General features: G+C 40.8%; 1 protein-coding gene across 3 annotated transcripts in view; it reads right to left on the reverse strand.

The window, feature by feature from the left end:
* Positions 1 to 20408, reverse strand: part of LOC141112368 (EH domain-binding protein 1-like protein 1) — a 790701-nt gene that overhangs the window by 179365 nt on the left and 590928 nt on the right. For all 3 annotated transcript variants that reach the window (XM_073605157.1, XM_073605156.1, XM_073605155.1), the window contains one exon: positions 4281 to 4426. In XM_073605157.1, coding sequence (XP_073461258.1) covers positions 4281 to 4426 — 146 coding nt within the window. The remainder of the gene's footprint in view (positions 1 to 4280; positions 4427 to 20408) is intronic.

Genomic DNA, 20408 nt, shown 5'->3' on the forward strand with positions numbered 1-20408 from the left:
TATTCAATGGTTTCAACATGCCTCTCAACAATTTCCTTGGGGGGTCTACTTTCCAAAATGGGGTCATTTGGGGGGGGTTGTACTGCCCTGCCATTTTAGCACCTCAAGAAATGAGATAGGCAGTCATAAACTAAAAGCTGGGTAAATTCCAGAAAGTGTACCCTAGTTTGTAGACGCTATAACTTTTGCGCAAACCATTAAATATACGCTTATTGACTTTTTTTTTTTTACCAAAGACATATGGCTGAAAACATGTTGGCCTAAATGTATGTCTAAAATTGAGTTTACTGGATTTTTTTAATAACAAAAAGTAGAAAATATCATTTTTTTTCAAAATTTTCGGTCTTTTTCTGTTTATAGCGCAAAAAATAAAAACCACAGAGGTGATCAAATAGTGCGCTGGTCAGGAAGGGGGTAAAACCTTCTGGGGCTGAAGTGGTTAATTGACCAACTGTTGTTTTCAAATGGAACATTATCATGTTAGACCCCAGTCAAAAAGGTTGGGGGAAGCATTTCAAAGTGCTGGCTGCTCAAGATCATGAAGATGTTCAGCTTACCAGGCATAGTATTGAATGCTCTTGAACTGAAAGTAGCATTCAAAGCCCTACTTGCATTCACTGCTTTTATAGGAGGAACAAGAGTGGTACTGTGCCTAGCAGCAGTGAAAGGATAGAACTTTTAGGCTGCAAGTGGAACTTCCAGTATCAATAATTGCAATTATACCATTTTGGCTGAGGAGGCTCTGGTGTCTGTCTGTTCTATAGTTGAGCATTGAGTCAACACTGCCTCTGCCAGTGATAATGGATCTGCTCTCTCATGGCCAGTGTTGCCATCCAGCCCCAAGAGACTACATTTGAATTCATGGAGGTGGAAAGGCTGAGGCTACCAAGGAAAGGGTGCCCAGTGCAGGTAGTGGCTACCTTCTGTCAAGCCAGATAGGTCTTCATGAATAAGATTTACCAGAGAATATAGGTGTGACAGACCTAGCCGGGACAGAGGCTTTTGGAGGGGACTGAATGCTAGCCTCCTGCCTACCAATTATGTGCCCTGGCATTTGGGGGAACAGTGCTCCCTGTGAGCTGTATTCCTGGGGACCCTTGAGGTGGCGTTACTTTAGATTTGGGTCCATATCCCCCAGGAGACACAGACTCTGGGGACCCTGTATTTGCCATATTACAAATAGTGACTGATTCATACTGTTGGGACACATACTGTGAGGAGATGCTGATGTCAATTCCAGCCACCTGTCTCTGTCTGTTGTCTTCTATAATGTAAATGAGTCTAATGTGGCTTCTCTTTCAGCCATTGTTGTCTGGGCCAATTAACCCTGCAATTGTATGAAGGAGTCCTGTGTCTATACTAATGTGTGAAGCTCGGTGACCACAAGTCTGTCCTAAAGGTCATGTCTCTGAGTCACCTAGTCTGGGTAAATAATTAGATAATTAGCTCATGTTAATTAGGATTCTGGTGAGAGATTATATTTTCATCCTGCGGTATATATTTGTGTGAGATCTCAAAATAAAGAGTCATTCCTGTCTTGAACCTCAACACAGAGCCTTGTCTCATAATTGGGGGGAAGAATTATTCATATGGGTTGCTTGTTCGGCTGATCGGAGTGTTCGGTAGCTGCCTTTGTGTTTGAGTATGGATTGTCCTAAAAAACTTTAACCCCTTTCATAGTCGGGGTGTCGTTACAACTGGTGGCAAGCAGCGGGATCATTCCCACAACCCAGAAGGACAGCTACAAGAGGACACACACCAATGGAAGCACTGTATGAATGGCTAAAGCACTCTACCCTCAAGGACTTACTGGAGAACCGGGGCCGACCGGCCAAAAACCGTAAGAAGAGGGACATTATCACAGAACTATTCAAAATGGTTAGCGCCAAAAGACCCAACATAACCGAAAGGCCTAGCGTAACAGATAGGACACCCAAAGAGGCAAGTTTTGATCGGGCTGTTAACATAAGACTGGCACATTATGGTCCTAGTCCTACAGCGAAGATCATAGACCTAGTTATAGCAGCTGTGGAGGCAAATTAGCTAGAGCAAATAGGTGCTGCAGCAGCAGAAGTCACAGCAGCACCAACTGAAAATAGAGGAGAGGTACAGATACCAGCCACCATGTAAGAGGAATATAGAAGGAGGTTGCGAGAGATGCAGATACAGCATAGAGGACCAGTATCAGAGCAGGTCCTGCTGGGATGGTCTGATTTTATCCGCTGCAAACTCTGAAAGAAAGCGCTAGCTCTCGAGCAGCAACACCAGGGAAAAGTTCTCCCCTCCATCCATGTAAGGTACTGGTCGCAGTATGAAGTACGAATGCTGTTATTGGGGAAACAACCGAAGCAGGAGTGGACAGCTGAGTTAAGCAGGCTGATCCGGGCAGAGATGAGGTTGGACAAGAGCTACAGAGCCCTCCAGTGGTATGTAGCCCAAGAGTGCCTGTGGTCAGCAGAGGACAGCCCCACGGAAGGCTTTGACTATGATGGCCTGGGATTGTTGTATTGGAGGCTGTCCAGGGACCCTGACTTTAGGAGTGATCGGGAGTGGCGTTTGGAGGAAATAATGGAGCACAGAAAGCAAAGATTGAATGTCTCGGAAGGGCACTGGGCACAGGAAGATTTGGAGTTTCTGGCCGTTCAGGAATGGGAGCTGGAGATTACCTACAGACAGCTGCTAGACTCTGCTAGACTCTGCTCAGCAGCAGGGTGGGGCTCCCTTTGCCTGGGACTATCAGGAAATACCAGTTGACAACTCTGAAATCCTGGTTGAAGAATCGGCAGTGGAAAATCTAGAGATTGCAATCCCCAAAGCTGAAGTGCTGACAACAGGGCAGAGTTCTGCTAACCTCTGCCCAGCACTGATAGCAACTTCTGGGTTCTACGGACAGGAGATGGTGAACCTCTATCCCCAGACACCAGTTGCAGAGACAGGGGATTTGACAGACTTTTCTGCTGAGGAACAACCTGATGAGCCTCCAGCAGAAGAGCTGGTATCAGGGCCAAACTTCAGTGTGCTCTGCCCAGCACCAACAGCAGTATCTGTGGAGTTGCGAGGAACTTCCCCAGCTGAGGCGCTGGTCACCGGACAGAGGGTCCAAGACCTCTGCCCCACACCTGTGGCAGTTTCCAGAGGCTCATGGTGAGAAGATGGCAATCACTTCCCAGCAGCCAGATGAGGGAACGGAAAAGGAAGCAGCCAGCTCACCTCCCCAATGGCAGCTGCACATTTTGGGAGGGGAGGAATTCAGCTGGTTAGCCGAAGCGGATGATGTGGAGTCCCCAGCAGAAGTGCTGGCAACAGGGCAGAGTGCTACCAAACTCTGCCCAGCAATGGCAACAACTGTGGCGTTCCAGGGAGCTGGGGCAGTCGGCTCATCTCTCCAGCCACAGATTACAGAATGTATGTTCACTGGAGGCCCAAGAGGCAGGTGTGAAAAACGTGTGTAGTGGTGAAGTGACCATGGTGCCATAAAATCAATTGCCTAAACACAGTGACTGTACGGCACCCCTGAACTGCCACTTCAGGGGCACATTCACCACTGGCTTTTCAAAGCAACCCTGACCCACAGCCCAAACCACAACAGCCCCACCCCAACCAGGAAGGCCTGGAGTTCAGGAAACTTGGTCAGAGCCCTTTACCATCAGGCTCCACCGTCGTTCCATCCCTCCTGCCTAATTCATTCGGGAAATACTAACCACTCCCCCCCCTCCCAAAAGAGGAGTAAGTGTTCTCTCCCGAAAGACTGGCCGGAGCTAGAGCTACCCCAATCTAGGCCAGAAGGCCAGGGACCCGACCCTCCGGATCAGACCCCGTGTTTCTCCATCCCCATCAGAAGGCTTTTTGATGGCAGTGGTTTAGCCAAGCATACAACTATTAGTATTTTCCGGGTGTGGTTTTTCAATTTTTTTTTCTCTATACTTAAAAAAAAAATAATGCACGTATTAGTATAAAAGAACTTCCCATCAAAAATGACATTTCAATTATAAATGGAATCCAGTGGGCAGCATTATTATATCTCTTAGGGGAAAACCATACTATGATCTCTCTGCCAAAGTTCCTATGCGTGTTTCTATCACCTTGTAGCTTTTGGTGTTCATGGTCACCTTCTGGTGTTTCCACTCCACCTATTGCATTCCCCGTATTGTAAAATAATTTTAAAACCTACCACTGAAAATAGGGGACTCCCAGAATGTACCTGGTTATTCATAAGAAATGGTCTGATCATTTAACACTGAAGATAGAATCTACCAAAAATTGAAACAAGCATCTCTTACATGCTTTCGGGGTGAAAGTGGTGAAAGATGGCACAAAACGCCAGCCCATTTCTCCATGATGTGGTGAAATTGTTGACTCGGACACCACGATACCCAGCCGTCACTTCTTGACACCAGCGGAGCAAGGAGTCAGTACTTAGCGCTTCCTATAAAGATACAACTGTACACATGAGTATATTAATTTCTAGTGAATGTTGGTAAATATAAATGTATGACAGGGAAAAACAAAAACACACTCATAACTTATTAGTACCAAATACTAATGATATAGCAAACCATTTTATTACCCTGTATTGTACAAACAATGCCCATATGCAGACCCACAGTTTAGCAATAGCCAGAGCTACATGCAGGTTGTAAGTTTGGGTAGTAGGTTTAATCTGCAGGACTATAGCAGAGGAAAGATGCGTTTTATGTTTTTGTCAGATAGAATATTGCACAGCTCTATTTGGAGAGTGATGCCTCGTACACACGGTCGGGTTTTCCGCCAACAGCCTTTCATCAAACAATTCCCGTCTGAAAGTCCAATCGTGTGTACGCGCCCTAAGTGAAGGAGCAACATTTACACATTGAATGAGGCGGAAATGGCACTTTGCAAGCTAAGCAAATTAAGATAGAGAAAGTGCTGTAATGGAAATCTTGAACAGGATATAGAAGACAGTACCGCTTGCACTCTGAATCAAGGAACTGAGGTTTATCACAAAAACTGACAAACCCAAGGATGTGTATTTTTGTGGATATTTTATGTTGTAATTTCATGGCATTAAAACTTTTTATAGATAAAAAAAAGTGGGATTTTTTTTTTTTTTAAAGATAACATTTCCTTTAGGATAAAGACAGCGCTACCATATTAACATAAATCCAATATACAGTATATTACTCATGCATAAAGTGCTCTTGTGCATAAACTATTAGTCGAAATGATAAGCATGCATTGTGCCCACTCGAAGTGCCTACACCGCGGTGTGTGTGTTTTTCCTAAAGGCATGGTAGCGCTGTCTTCATCCGAAAGGAATTTTATCTATATTTAATTATCTACATTCCTGGACAATTAGATGTCTTTTTAACGGCAGCTCCACTCTTTTGTTACTTTGGCATAATTTTTTTTTTCTAGGCACAACTCAGCACAGAGCGCAGGTGTTTTAAATATATATATTAAAACTTTTTAAATATAATAGAGAAGAATATGATTAACAGAAAGCATGATATAGCAGGAAGTGGGTCATTGTGATCAGTAATTCCCATGACTTTAAATGTTAGCATTGCGTCTGACTAAAGAGAAGAAAGCCAGTTTACTGCACATAGGCAATGAACACAATCCAGAAAAAGTATGCATAGCCCTGCATAAACTATATGTTCTAATGCTAAAACTGTAACCGTCAATTACAGTGCCTTGAAAAAGTATTCATACCCCTTGAAATTTTCCACATTTTGTCATATTACAACCAAAAACGTAAATGTATTTTATTGGGATTTTATGTGATAGACCAACACAAAGTGGCACATAATTGTGAAGTGGAATGAAAATGATAATTTTTTAAAAAATTTTTTACAAATAAATATGTTAAAAGCGTGCATTTGTATTCAGCCCCCCCTCAGTCAATACTTTGTAGAACCATCTTTCACTGCAATAACAGCTGCAAGTCATTTTGGATATGTCTATACCAGCTTTGCACATCTAGAGGGTGTATAACAAAACTAAATAAAAATGGGGAAAAACCGCGCTAGAAAACTTAAACATAAAAAAAAAGGAACACAAAACTATAGCTGCACAAATAAACACCAATGTCTGTGTAAAGTAAACTAAAAAATCTAAATAAGTGCGCTTACAGCCTGTATACAAAGACTAGTGACATTAATCGAATAAAAAATGGATTAATTAAACGTGCATGAATAAAAGTGCAATAAAATAAATGACATGAGAAGAGTGTGCACTTGTGTGCAAAAACACACATATCCACAATTCAAATATAACATATACTGAATGAGTGATCACTTCAAACTATCGCTAAACAGAGTGAAATTCATCAGTGGTGAAAATACAAAAAAGTAGTGATTTTAGTCCATAAACTGAAGAGCAAAAAAGTTCCATGAGTGTGTATCAACTTCATAAAAGTAGGGAAACACATCCACATTCCATCCCACCGTACCCCATATAGGTGACGGGAGAAGAGAGGAATAAAAAGATGTGACTCTCTGTTGAAATAAATCCAAAGAAATGCTGAAGGTGGACCCTTACCCTGAATGGTGGACCTCCCTATTAGCAAGGTCTGACAAGCAAGCAGATTTTGCCCTCTGCGGGGACCGTGAAGTGGTGGCGTCCAACACAGCTGATGCGTCCAACTCCTCCAACCCGGCGTTATCCAAATCGTCCACCTTTTTGTTGCTGTTCTGAACAAAACCCTTTCGTTATGTCCTGATTCCTCAGGAAAGGGTTTTGTTCAGAACAGGTTTTTCACCTTAATGCACGCGCCCCCCCCCCCCACCCCATTTTACTTACCTGGACACGGTCATCCTCTGTCTGGGAATGAGCACACCATCTGTAGCTGGTGTCTCGTGTCCCGATTAGATAGATTGATAGCAGGGCAGTCATTGGCTCCCGCTGCTGTCAATCAAATCCAATGACGCGGCGCTGGGGAGGGGGCGCGCGAGTGAATGGACACAGATGCAGGACTTGGGAGCGTGCCCACACGGATGTCCACCAAGGAGAGCGCTTCCCCGACGTGGACACTCAGCACGGGGAGGAGCATCGCCATGGGACCCCAGAAGAGGAGGTTCTGGGGCCACTCTGTGTAAAATGAACTGCACAGTGGAGAAAAGTATGACATGTTTGTTATTTAAATAAAAGAAAAAACGAGGGTTTATAACCCCTTTAAGCTCTGTCAGATTAGATGGAGAGTGTCTGTGAACAGCAATTTTAAAGTCTTGCCACAGATTCTCAATTGGATTTAGGTCTGGACTTTGACTGGGCCTAACACATGAATATGTTTTGATCTAAACCATTCCATTGTAGCTCTGGCTGTATGTTTAGGGTTGTTGTTCTGCTGGAAGGTGAACCTCCACCCCAGTCTCAAGTCCTTTGCAGACTCTAAAAGGTTTTCTTCTAAAATTTGCCCAGTATTTGGCTCCATCCATCTTCCCATCAACTTTGACCAGCTTCCCTGTCCCTGCTGAAGAAAAGCGTCCCCACAACCTGATGCTGCCACCACCATGTTTCATAGTGGGGATGGAGTTTTGAGAGTGATGCGCAGTGTTAGTTTTCCACCACACATAGCCTTTAGCTTTTAGGCCAAAAATATCAATTTTGGTCTCATCTGATCAGAGCACCTTCTTCCACATGTTTGCTGTGTCCCCCACATGGCTTCTCGCAAACTGCAAACAGGACTTCTTTTGGCTTTCTTTCCACAATGGCTTTCTTTTTGACACTCTTCCATAAAAGCCAGATTTGTGGAGTGCAAAACTAATAGTTGTCCTGTGGACAGATTCTCCCACCTGAGCAGTGGATCTCTGCAGCTCCTCCAGAGTAACCATGGGCCTCTTGGCTTGTTCTCTGAATAATGATCTTCTTGCCCTGCCTATCGGTTTAGGTGGACGGCCATGTCTTGGTAGGTTTGCAGTTGTGCCATACTCTTTCTATTTTTGGAAGATGGATTAAACAGTGCTCTGTGAGATGTTCAAAGCTTGGGATATTTTTTTATAACCTAATCCTGCTTTAAACTTCTCCACAACTTTATCCCCGACCTGTCTGGTGTGTTCTTTGGCCTTCATGATGCTGTTTGTTCACTAAGGTTCTCTAACAAACCTCTAAGGGCTTCACAGAACAGCTGTATTTATACTGAGAATAAATTACACACAGTTAGGGGAATCAGAGTAAAGGGGGCTGAGTACAAATGCACGCCATGTTTTTCACATATTTATTTGTAAAAAAAATTGAAAACCATTTATCATTTTCCTTTCACTTCACAAGTATTTGCCACTTTGTGTTGGTCTATCACATAAAGTCCCAATAAAAGAAATTTACGTTTTTGGTTGTAACATGACAAAATGGGGAAAATTTCAAGGGGTATGAATACTTTTTCAAGGCACTGTATGTGTGCTAAGCAAACATGTCCAGCTAAGTGCTGAAAGAAAGCACTTACAAAAGATTAGAATAGATATTTATACTCTCTTTCAGTTGAATAAGTATGATTATAAGATCTTAGAGCAGAGCAGAAGAGAAGACCAATGTTATATTAACGGACAATAAATTGCAGAAATTACTAAAAAAAGTTAGAAGGCAAGAGTATTCAAATTGTGATGTCTCCTACCAAGGAACAAGCAGCAGCGGACAGCCCATCTAAAAAGCAGACACAGCATCAAAGGTTTTCCTGCATGGCTGAATTATGCAATGTTCCTGACTGGAGCATAGTGTAGTATCTTAATGAAAAGGAATGACACTCTGCAGTTGTAAAAGGGGAGTGACTGGTTTAAGTCCTGTATAACAGATTTATAAAATTATTTTTTCTCTTGCACTGTCTACAATAAACACCCAATATCAATGTCCAACCCAGTGAACAAGATTGTCACAAATATATTAATTAAAAAATGTCCATGCAAAGTCCATTGAAATCTGTGGTGTTTCTGTGCACACAGACTCCAAAAAGAACCAATACTCAGCTTCAGTGTTCCACCACCAGAAAAAATAAACACACTACCAGCTTATCAGAAATAAAGACCTCAAAATGGAAGGTCAAGCAATTGCCACATCTGCTGGTTGATATCTGAGAAACCTTCTAGTAATCACACATTTTCAGCAAGTTCAACAAAATACAATAGTAAAAATAATGAAAGGACTTCTGTGCTACTATGTAAAATTACAAAAGAACAGTAAAAGTGCAATAAGTGCGTGTCGGTGGCTGCTTAACACAAATTAGTGTACCCAAATAACTATGATAATATATATTTGTAAAAATGAAGCGCTATCTCTATTACCTTAAAGTGAAATTTCTAATGATGCTAAATCAATAAGAACAGTGCCACCCAGTGGCTAGCTATAAATTAGCAATAATCATTACAAATAAGCAATAATGTTGAGAACCTCCGGTTGAAGCAAACTCGGTCAGGTCTCGCTCTTCCTGGTGGTGCATGGTGACATCACCACCAGGAAGGAGAGCGAGACCTGATGGTGGTTTGCAGCCGAGGATATACAAACATCTAAATGTTGGAAGGGGTTCTGCACCCCAGATGTACTAAGCACATTGCCCGTGTGCACATGTAAATGTGAGTTTTAATACTACATTTAATAAATTTTGTATTTTAAAAATTGTTAAGCACTATGTAAGTTCCTTACATCCACATGTGCCAATCAGGATTTCTATGGTCTGAGATGTATGAGAGCCCAAGGGATATCTAAGCAGATGTCAGCCCAAAGGATTTTACCCCAAAGGAGAAGGGCGACACTAGAGCCAAATAGGGGTCTTATGGGGAGGCGAGCGCATACTTTGACTGGTGGAGGGTATACAGTATCTAACAAAAGTGAGTACACCCCTCACATTTTTGTAAATATTTTATTATATCTTTTCATGTGACCACACTGAAGAAATGACACTTTGCTACAATGTAAAGTAGTGAGTGTACAGCTTGTATAACAATGTTAATTTGCTGTCCCCTCAAAATAACTGAAACACACATTTTGTGTGGCCACCATTGTTTTCCAGCACTGCCTTAACCCTCTTGTGCATCGAGTTCACCAGAGCTTCACAGGTTGCCACTGGAGTCCTCTTCCACTCCTTCATGATGACATCACGGAGCTGGTAGATGTTTAGACGTCTTCATTTCTGGTAAGCTGATAGAGTGTTTAAAGATAGCAACAGAAGGGTAATGTGCCGCATACTAAAACAACAAATAATTATGGCGCTTCATAAGTTAAAACCATAAAAACTAAATTCAATAATACAATATTTGGAAGTTCCAAAGGGATAAATTCAAATAAATAATGCATCCTTGAATTGTTCTTTCATCAGAATTGTGTAGCCAAAGATTAGCAAACCAATGCTATAACAATAAAAGAATAAATAACAGTCTGCCCTCCAAGTAATATGTAATGATATCCACAAGAGATAAATAAAACTAGCCTCTCCCAGACAAGAATAATGTTGGGTCCAGACCTTAACAATGGAATAATAAATGAGTATAAGATCACATACATCAACAAAAAAAAGCATCCATGTGCAGATGAAAAAAATCAATCTGTGCAAAATAAGTAAAATACAATAATAATAATAATAATAACATAGAAAAACAGTAATGCAAATAATAAAAATTGTATCACACTTGCTAAAAATAATAATAATAAATACACTAAAATCCTAAAGAGTAAACTCCAAGTGCAAATGAGCAATCTGTACAAAAATAGCAATATTGGAAGACTGCAACAATGAATGATTGTGCAAAAGCTAAAACAGTGCAAATAAACAATTTGTGCAAGTGTAGCAAAAAAACTACAGCAATAAATAATTGTGCAAAAAATGTGCAAAAAAACGATAACAATATATGTGGTATCAGAAATAGTCCAACAAGTGCTCAAAAAATATATGAAAATCGTCAGATGAAAGTTCGTGTAAAAAAATTGTTACTTCAAAAAAATGTGAAAAAAAGATCCCATACACGGTGCAATGAAAATCCAATTGTGACAATCTCTTTCAATATGCAATAAAGTTCATCAAATAATCGAGTGCCACAGTCTAGCCAATCTCCAATGTGCGTGGTAATGTTTCCCTCAGCCTCTTACCTCATATATGAGAACAATATGCCTTACTGACACGTCCACACTGGCCGATTTGTTCCCAGGCTCCCTCGGTAACACCACTCCAATGGATCTCTTTTTACTCTGCCAGGTCTATCTCCAGGACATTCAGACTCTCAGCCAAATCCCATTCAATATTATGAAAAGGAAAGGGAGGACTCCATGGTGCAGTAATTAAATAAATTAATTTAATAGAAGGTAAAAAACCTACAGTTAGAAGGTAAAAAGACAGCGTACTAATATGTATAATAAAGTTATAAAACTGAGCCAATCAGAATCCCATTGGATACACAATCTCCGTACATTAGTACCATTGGGACACAATGTGGAATTCGACTTGAATTGTTTTATTTCTAATTATTGATCTTTGATTCACCTTTCCCCCTTTCTAATCTTCTAATATTTAGTAATTTATCTTCCATTTATCTAAATAGTTTCTATTTTCTCCTATTCACTCCCCCCATTTCTCTATATATTTATCTATTTTAACCACTTGCTTACTGGGCACTTAAACCCCCCTCCTATCCAGACCAATTTTCAGCTTTCAGCGCTGACGCACTTTGAATGACAATTGCGCGGTCAAACAACACTGTACCCAAATGACATTTTTATCATTTTTTCCCCACAAATAGAGCTTTCTTTTGGTGGTATTTGATTACCTCTGCGGTTTTTATTTTTTGTTAAAAAAATGTAAAAAAACTGAATTAAAAAAAAAAAATTTTTTTATATTTTGTTATAAAAAATTTAAAACAGGTAATTTTTCTCCTTCATTGATGTACGCTGATGAGGCGGCACTGATGGGCACCGATAGGCGGCAGTGATGGGCACTGATGGGTGGCAGTGATGGGCACTGATGGGTGGCAATAATGGGTACTATCAGTTACACTGATAGGCAGCACTGCTAGGTGGCACTGATTGGCACTACTGGTGGGCATTGACAGCTGGCACTTGTGGGCACTGATAGGGGGCACTTGTGGGCATTGATAGGTGGCACTTGTGGGCACTGATAGGTGGCACTGTGAGCACTGTTATTTGGGCACAAATGAGGCAGATGTGCTTTTTCCACTTTGGGACCGATGTCACTCGCATCCGAGCCGGTGATTGGCTTTTATTTCTACTCACGCTGTCAGCGTGAGTAGTAAAAAAAGCCGATTACCGATCTTTTATTTACATCATGTGATCAGCTGTCATTGGCTGACAGCTGATCACATGGTAAGGGGCCGGGACTGGCCCCTTACTTGGATCGGTGATCACCCGAGTCTCAGTGACTCCGTGATCACAGCGCGCTCGGCGCGCGCCCTGTGGGGCGCGTGCACAGGGGAGGCCATCATATGACGGCCTCCCGGGAATTCAGGTCCGTGCTGTGGCCATCATTCGGCCATAGCGCGGATGTCAAGTGGTTAAATACAATCACTCCTGAGATCTATGGTAACTGTATTTTGACTTATTTTTTACCAGTATTAACTTTTATTGCCCATTAGATGGAGCTTCTTAATTTGTGTTTTTAACTATTAGAACTCAATTCCTTGAGACATCCACTAGATGTCATGTCTGTGTTGTCAGCAGCTATTTCTTTGTATGCATTAGATGCCTGTTTAGTTGCTTTAGTTATTAAGAGCCATTTTGGATTTGTCCACCGGATCGTGCTGTGTATTATCAATTGTGGTCGGAATTTAGTATTTATTTGTGTATGCAATGAGGGTTACTATGACAACGGTTCTGCTACATTAGTCACCTCCGTGCACCTGACTCTATACCCTTTGAAAAAGTCACGTGAGCAGTGAGGCAACGCCTCAGGGAAGTGAGTCGGGTGACGTTCGTTTTCGGTCGCGGCCGAGATCGGAAATATACATATCATTATGCTGTTTTTTTACCTTTTAACTAAGTTTCTTTTACCTTCTATTAAATTCATTTATTTATTTACTACACCATGGAGTCCTCCCTTTTCTTTTCATAATATTGAATGGGATTTGGCTGAGAGTCTGAATGTCCTGGAGATAGACCTGGAAGAGTAAAAAGAGATCCATAGGAGCGGTGTTACCAAGGGAGCCTGGGAACGAATCAGTGTGGATGTGTCAGCAAAGCATATTGTCCTCATATATGAGGTAAGGGGGAAACATTATCACGCACATTTTTGCTCATTTGCACTTAGAGTTTACTCTTTAGGATTTTAGTGTATTTATTATTATTATTTTTAGCAAGTGTGATATAATTTTTATTATTTGCATTACTTTTTTTCTACGTTATTATTATTATTGCGTTTCACTTATTTTGCACAGATTGAATTTTTCATCTGCACATGGATGCCTTATTTTGTTGATGCCTTATCTGTGATCTTATACTTATTTATTATTTCATTGCTAAGGTCTGGACCCAAAATTATTCTTGTCTGGGAGAGGCTAGTTTTAATTATCTCTTGTGGACATCATTACATATTGCTTAGAGGACGGACTGTTATTTATTCATTTATTGTTATAGCATTGGTTTGCTAATCTTTGGCTATACAATTCTGATGAGAGAACAATTCAAGGACGCATTATTTATTTGGATTTATCCCTTTGGAACTTCCAAATATTGTATTATTGTATTTAGTTTTTATGGTTTCAACTTATGAAGCACCATAATTATTTGTTGTTTTAGTATGCGCCACATTACCCTTTTATTGCTATCTTTATTGTCTAGTGTGAGAATACCTTTATGTTGGCAGCTACTCTGTTTTATTTATTTATTCAATCTTTTCTCATGTGGTTTGCGCATTAGTTCCCCCCTTTTTTATACACTGATAGAGTGTTTGTTTTTTCTGGTAGTGGAACATTAAAGCTAAACCACAATTCTTTTTGGATTCTATGAGCACGGAATCACCACAGATTTCAATGGAGTTTGCATGGACATTTTTTGGGTATTATATTTATATGGGCTATATTCTATTTCTGCACAATGCTTGAAGCGCTTAATAATATGATTTGTACAAGAGCCAACAAAATGTAAACCATGAAATCCAAACACTCTATAAAAGGATTTCTTTAACCTGTTAGGTACCATCATGCTACTTCAAATTTAGCCCTGACTAATTGTCACATATTCTGTATTTCTAAAGTTGTATGCCTGCAGTGACAGTGGTCTAAGCTGGTCCCATATAAAAAAAATGCCAAAGGCATGCATGAGCATACATGAAATGCATTGGTTTTCACATTTAGTTCACTAAATATCTGATGGTTCGGTTGCTGCATTGTTTTTTTTTTTTTTCCCAGACTAAAACATTTTCAGCAAGTGCAGAAAATACCTGTTGCTCTTGCCAGAAATGTGGTGTCCTTGCCACTCTATGGGAGCTGACCTGGAAGCATAAAACAATGTTATTTCATATGTGTGAACGAAAGCAGTCAATTGAAGTTTAGTCTGGGTGGCAACCATGGCTACCTTTAAAGATACAGTGTAGGAATTTTACCAGGTGTAATTAAGTTAAGTAGAGGCTGAAAAAAAAAAAAGAAAATGAATGAAGCTATAGCATCTAAGGACTGGTAAATTACAATATATTATATTTTTTGGGGGAGCTTAGATATGCTTTAAATTATGGGGCCTGGAAGAACTAAGCGTACAGTACTACATTATGTCAAAGTACCTGCATACATACCTACAATATATATTTTCATATATCTAATACTGGACGATATATACACAGGGGTTGATTTGCTAAAACTGGAAAGTGCAAAATCTGTGCAGCCATGCATGGTGACCAATCAAAATAAAAAACAAAAAGAATCGCGCTAATAAATTACAAAAAAGTGCATCGAGACTGTGAAAACAGTGTCAAATCAAGATGAACTGAAATATAAATGAACTAAGAAATACGGTGGCATCAAGGGTTAACCACCCATGCAACCTAAAAGTCCAAAACTAAGTGAACTAAATAATAGTCTTAAATGGTGGCAACTAAAATGAAACCACCTATATGAAGAAAAAATCCAACTGAATACAAAATATTCCTCGGTGAAAAGCAGTCCACTACCAAGAATGGAAGGGGTCACTCCTTACCGGAAAGCCATGATCCCCCACTACAGAGGATCATAACTCGCAAAACAGCTGAAATTCGCAACTGGGACTTGCATCGGTATCCACTTACGAGGTCATCAAATCATCAAGAGTTATGGACCAGCTCGTAGAAGATGCGTACCATAAAATGAAGATGGAACTCACATAGTGTAAAACTTTTAAGGACTGTATTAAAACTCATAAAATCACACTTACATTGTCATCCAGAAAGAAAAGCCTTAAGTCCTGTCCGTTGGCCGTGTGGACTCGGGCAAACCCGTCCTACTGGAGATCGAGCACAGATTAGAGGCGACGTCAACGCGTCGTCCTGCTCCACCCTAAGCATTTCGTGACAACATCACATCTTCCAGGGGCACCCAGTTCCAGTTGCAAGTTTCAGCTGTTTTGCGAGTTATGATCCTCTGTAGTGGGGGATCATGGCTTTCCGGTAAGGAGTGACCCCTTCCATTCTTGGTGGTGGACTGCTTTTCATGGAGGAATATTTTATATTCACTTGCATTTTTTCTTCATATAGGTGGTTTCATTTTAGTTGCCACCATTTAAGACTATTATTTAGTTCACTTAGTTTTGGACTTTTAGGTTGCATGGGTGGTTAACCCTTGATGCCACCGTATTTCTCAGTTCATTTATATTTCAGTTCATCTTGATTTGACACTGTTTTCACAGTCTCGATGCACTTTTTTGTAATTTATTAGCGCGATTCTTTTTGTTTTTTATTTTTCAGTGCTATATGGGTGTCATATTGTCAGAATCGCTGCGTTTTCACTATGATATGCAATTGATTTATATCACATTATTTAGGTGTTTCATTTATTCATTTTCTTATTTAGCACAGTTTTTCCCCTTTGTTTTTTCTTATGGTGACCAAACAGCTTGTTCAATTTAGCTTTAATTAAAAAAAACCTGGAAGCCAATTAGCTACCACTCATAGCTGCACCAGATTTTGAACTCTTCAGTTTTAGTAAATCAACCCCATGATGTTTTACATGCATTTTAAACAATCCCGCTTTATTAGCTGAATAGGATTTTCGACTTACTATAAAATCTTTTTCCTGGAGTAAAATATGGGACACAGCATGTGTATTCAGGTGCATTGGCTTTTTTTGTTGCCTTAATGAGATTTAACACTGGCAGTAATACTCCTCATTATCAAAATCTCTGTTTTGTTAGCATGTAATAGTAGATGTAGATCATAAGAATAGGGACCTATGTTCATATACTCTGTGAAAATGATTTTTATATCAGGACCAAAATCCTATTTTCGTAATCATTCATTACAGCACACAGGATGAGTATTCAGGTACATTGGAATGCCCAAAAGTAGTCCAATTAAGGGGTGGGAAACAGAGTAAATGAAAAGCTAACAGGTAAAAAAAAAAAAAAAAGTTAACAGACGAGGCTCAACAAAGTCCACATAGTCTCATGAAGAAACTTACTGCAAAAGCCTGCACCAACTGAGGTCTGAAGTTAACAAGTGTGAACGGAAGACTAGATGGCAGCCTTGTAAATCTCTGAAGGAGATTTTGTATGCTGAAAAGTCCATGAAGCACTAAGCAATCTAGTGGAGCTTGCTTTGGGAATCTTGTATTTGAGTTCATAAGCTGGGAAGATGAGCTGTGGAATCCACCCAGCGATAGTTAAATGATGGGGACCACCCTGAATGGCAAACAGAGTGTTGGACTCTCGAAAGGGGGCCTTAGCTGAGAGTTAGATGTAAACAGCATGTTTTGAATGCAGATAATAGAGGGAAAACACCTTAGGATGTTTAAGAGCAGGACAGATGAATGATAGAACAATGTGCTGTTTAAAGGAAAAGAAAGAAACCACTTTGCAATTAAAAAAAGGTCCTGGGCCTCAAAACAACTTTAAGTTTGTAAAGCACAAGAAACGTTTTTTTTACAGGTTAGGCTGCCAATTCTGAAACTTGCTTTGCAAAGGTGATGGCGATGAGGAAGACAGCCTTGTGAATAAGGACAGTCAAAGAAATATCTAATATCTAATAGCTTAAAAGGTCAATCTTTGAAGAGCCAACAGAACAAGGTTGCCATCCCAAAAAGTCACTTGGGTACTGACAGGAAGTTTAATGTGAGCGACCCCATGTATGAAGGCTAACTAAGCAAGGAGAAACTACCAGTCTCTTAAAAAAAATAACTGCTAAGGCTGATATTTGACACTTGATGGAAATCATGGCCCAACCCTGATCCAAACAAAACTGAAGAATACATAAGATTCATCCCACGGAGAACTTACAGGGATTGAATTTCTTTGTCTTGCACCAATAGAAATACACTTTCCATGTGTGATAGTAGACTTTTTTGGAAGCTGGTTCTAGCTTTTTAAAAGTGTAGGGATGACCATTCCAATAGGCCCCTGTCCCTCAAGACCTGGACTTCAAAAGCCAAGCCATTAACAGCCTCCAATAAGCAGGGAGGTAAACTGGTCCCTAGCACAGAAGATCCAAATAATCAAAGAGGGCCACGGAGAGTCTTCCAGGAGCATGATGAGGTCTGAGTATCATATCCTCCTTGGCAGTTCAGTGTGATGAGAGTAACTAGAATGCCCTCATCTTGATCCTGGCAAGGCAAGGAAAGAACGTTACAGAAGGAAAGATGAAGATCAGGTTGAACTGACCCTATGGAGACACCAGAGCATCCACTGTGAAGGCTAGATGATCCCTGGATCAAGAAAAAAATACTTTCTTATTTGTTGTTGGACCTGGAAGATAGAAGATCCACATCCAGCATCCCTCACCTGCAAAATAGGTCTTTAAAAAACATTTTCCAGAGTCCAGATGCTGATGACTAAGGAAGTCTGTAAGCCAGATTTTCATTGTTAAGATGTGTATGTCAAACAAGGCTAGAAAGTGAAGCTCTGCCCTAGCCAGAATCAAATACGCTTCTCTTTGAAGTGTGAGATTTCTGGTTCCCCCTGATGGATGATGTAAGCCCCTACCGTGATATTATTTCACTGCATCCTTGATGGATGATCTCATAGGTGACAGGTACAGTGTTAAAGGGAGCATTGAATCACCCTGAGTTCCAGAATATTGATTGGGAGCTGAGCTTTCTCTGATGAGGTTCCTGTATAGAGAGGGTACCCAAAACTCCTCTCCAGCCCAACAGGCAAAAATTTGTTGTGAGAGCCTCCCAAACCATTGGGAGGAAGGATTTCCCCAATTCCAGCATTGAACCTGTGACCTTTGCCAGGGAAAGCCTGCTCCTGCCAGTCAAGTGTACAGGACAATCCAGAGACTGCTTTCTTTTGTCCTACACAGCCAATATGTTTAGTTGTAACGGTCTTGAGTGAAGTTGGGCATATGCAACTGCTTTGAAGGAGGATACCTCTAGGACCAAAAGCCTCATCCAAAAACAGAGGATCAGATGGCTCTTGGACTGCAGAGTCCAAATGTGGAAGTGGAGAGACTGGAAAACTCAAGTTTAGGTGGAGGGAAACCTTGGACACTCTCTGACAGAGCCTGAGCAAACCGTTCCCTTAGACAGAAGGTCATCCAGATATTCCATTGTGCTGTTCATGAGCACTCTCCAGGCTTTACAAGCAAAACGCTGCACTGCAGGCTAACAGCACTATATTGATGTGCAGTGTGAACATCCCATCTCATACTGTGTGATTTTGAGGACTCAAGTCTCACTGTTTCAGTCCACTTGCAGGTTAAGATATACTGTACCAGTCCTTAGTGTGGTGTTTCCGCTGGGGTTTGGGCTGAGTGCCCTCTGTGGGTGGTCTCGGTCGGGTGTCCATCATGCGTTTTCACCCCTCAGACTTCTCTGAATGGCCCATGGCAATCATTCCCGGTTTTTAATATGATGTAAAACCCATGATATTCTACACAATCACATGACATAAACATTCTTTCCATAACCACCCACCCCTGATGAAGAGGAACAACGCTGTTACTTGAAACGCGTTTGGTATACTCTGTCGCATGTTTTCACTTGATAGAGGAAGTGGTTTATTGTTTGTCATGCTTTGTGTATCCATGTCTGTATTTGCATCAACTGTGGTTTTTTTATCACAAATTTCCTTCTTGTTTTTTTTAACTTTTCCAAATAAAATGTACTTTGTTTAAAAATTGTTTCTTGAAGAGCCCTTGCCCTTTAAAGTCCCATTAGAGGAAGACTTTTTCGTAGCTTTCATTGTGGGGATGTCCTAACTGTAAAGCAAAATGAAAACAAGGGCTAGCACCTTTGTGAAGACCCGAGGAGCAGCAAACAAACATAGGGAAGGGCAGCAAATTTCATGCTCACAGCAAAATGCAGGCAGTGTCGATGCACTAAAAAGATGGGGACATGTAAAAAAGGAGCATTAATGTCCACAGATGCCAAAAGATCCCCTGGATGGGGGAAAGCAATGCCTGACTTGGTGGAATCCAACAATTTTAAAAAGTGTTGAGAGCCCTCAGTAGGTGTGCACGACAAAGTTAAAGTGGAACTGTAGTTCCACTGTAAAAACAGTGAGAAGGCAGGTTTTTAGTGCAGGAGAGACATGCAATGTCACTTCTGCAATAAAATGCCCCTACCCGCCTGTTCGCTTTGCTCTCCATTGCTGAAAACTGAGCTGCACATGCACAGCTCATATTACGGTGCTGGTCTGGTCTCTGAGTACTGGAATGACAGCCTCCTGTGTGTGTCAGCCAATGAAGAGGCCCAAAGACCTGTACTCAAAACATGCCAGTAAGGAACCATTGGAAAGGTAAGTGTTAACATTTTATAACCATTTTAAACATTTGCTGTTATGCTCCAATGGAGCTTCTGTGACACAATTTAATGTATGGCAGCTGAGAGCTTAGCTCTCAAAGGGGGAGAGAGAACACACTTCTAGTGGTGCCGACTACTACAAAGGTAGGGAGCAAGCCCTGCTACTGCCACCAAGGGTGGTCTGGATTGGCTAAAGTAGCCCATGCAGCAAATAAGTGCATACCAGACTTCAACCGGCTTCTGCCAATGGGTGCAACAAGGCTTTGATAAAATAATATATGAGTAAATCCGCGCAAGGAAAAAACAAAACAAAAAAAACCAAAAAGCCAAAAAAAGGAACTGCTGCCTCTACAAGTACATCTCTACCTAGGTGGAGTGCACTAAGATGAATATAAAGGAAAATGTAGGTGTGGCGCTGTTCTGTTAAATGAAACGTGTTATGGTAAAAAAACAGACAGATAAATTGACTCCTAGTAGACTTTCTTATAATGATACTTAATCCTCTGTATAAAAAACGTATTTGGGGTAGAGCTAATGTTCAATGGTTAATGCAAAAAACTAAAATAAAAGTGAAATGGG

This window comes from Aquarana catesbeiana, linkage group LG11 (genome assembly GCF_042186555.1).
Source record: "Aquarana catesbeiana isolate 2022-GZ linkage group LG11, ASM4218655v1, whole genome shotgun sequence".
NCBI lineage: Eukaryota > Metazoa > Chordata > Amphibia > Anura > Ranidae > Aquarana > Aquarana catesbeiana.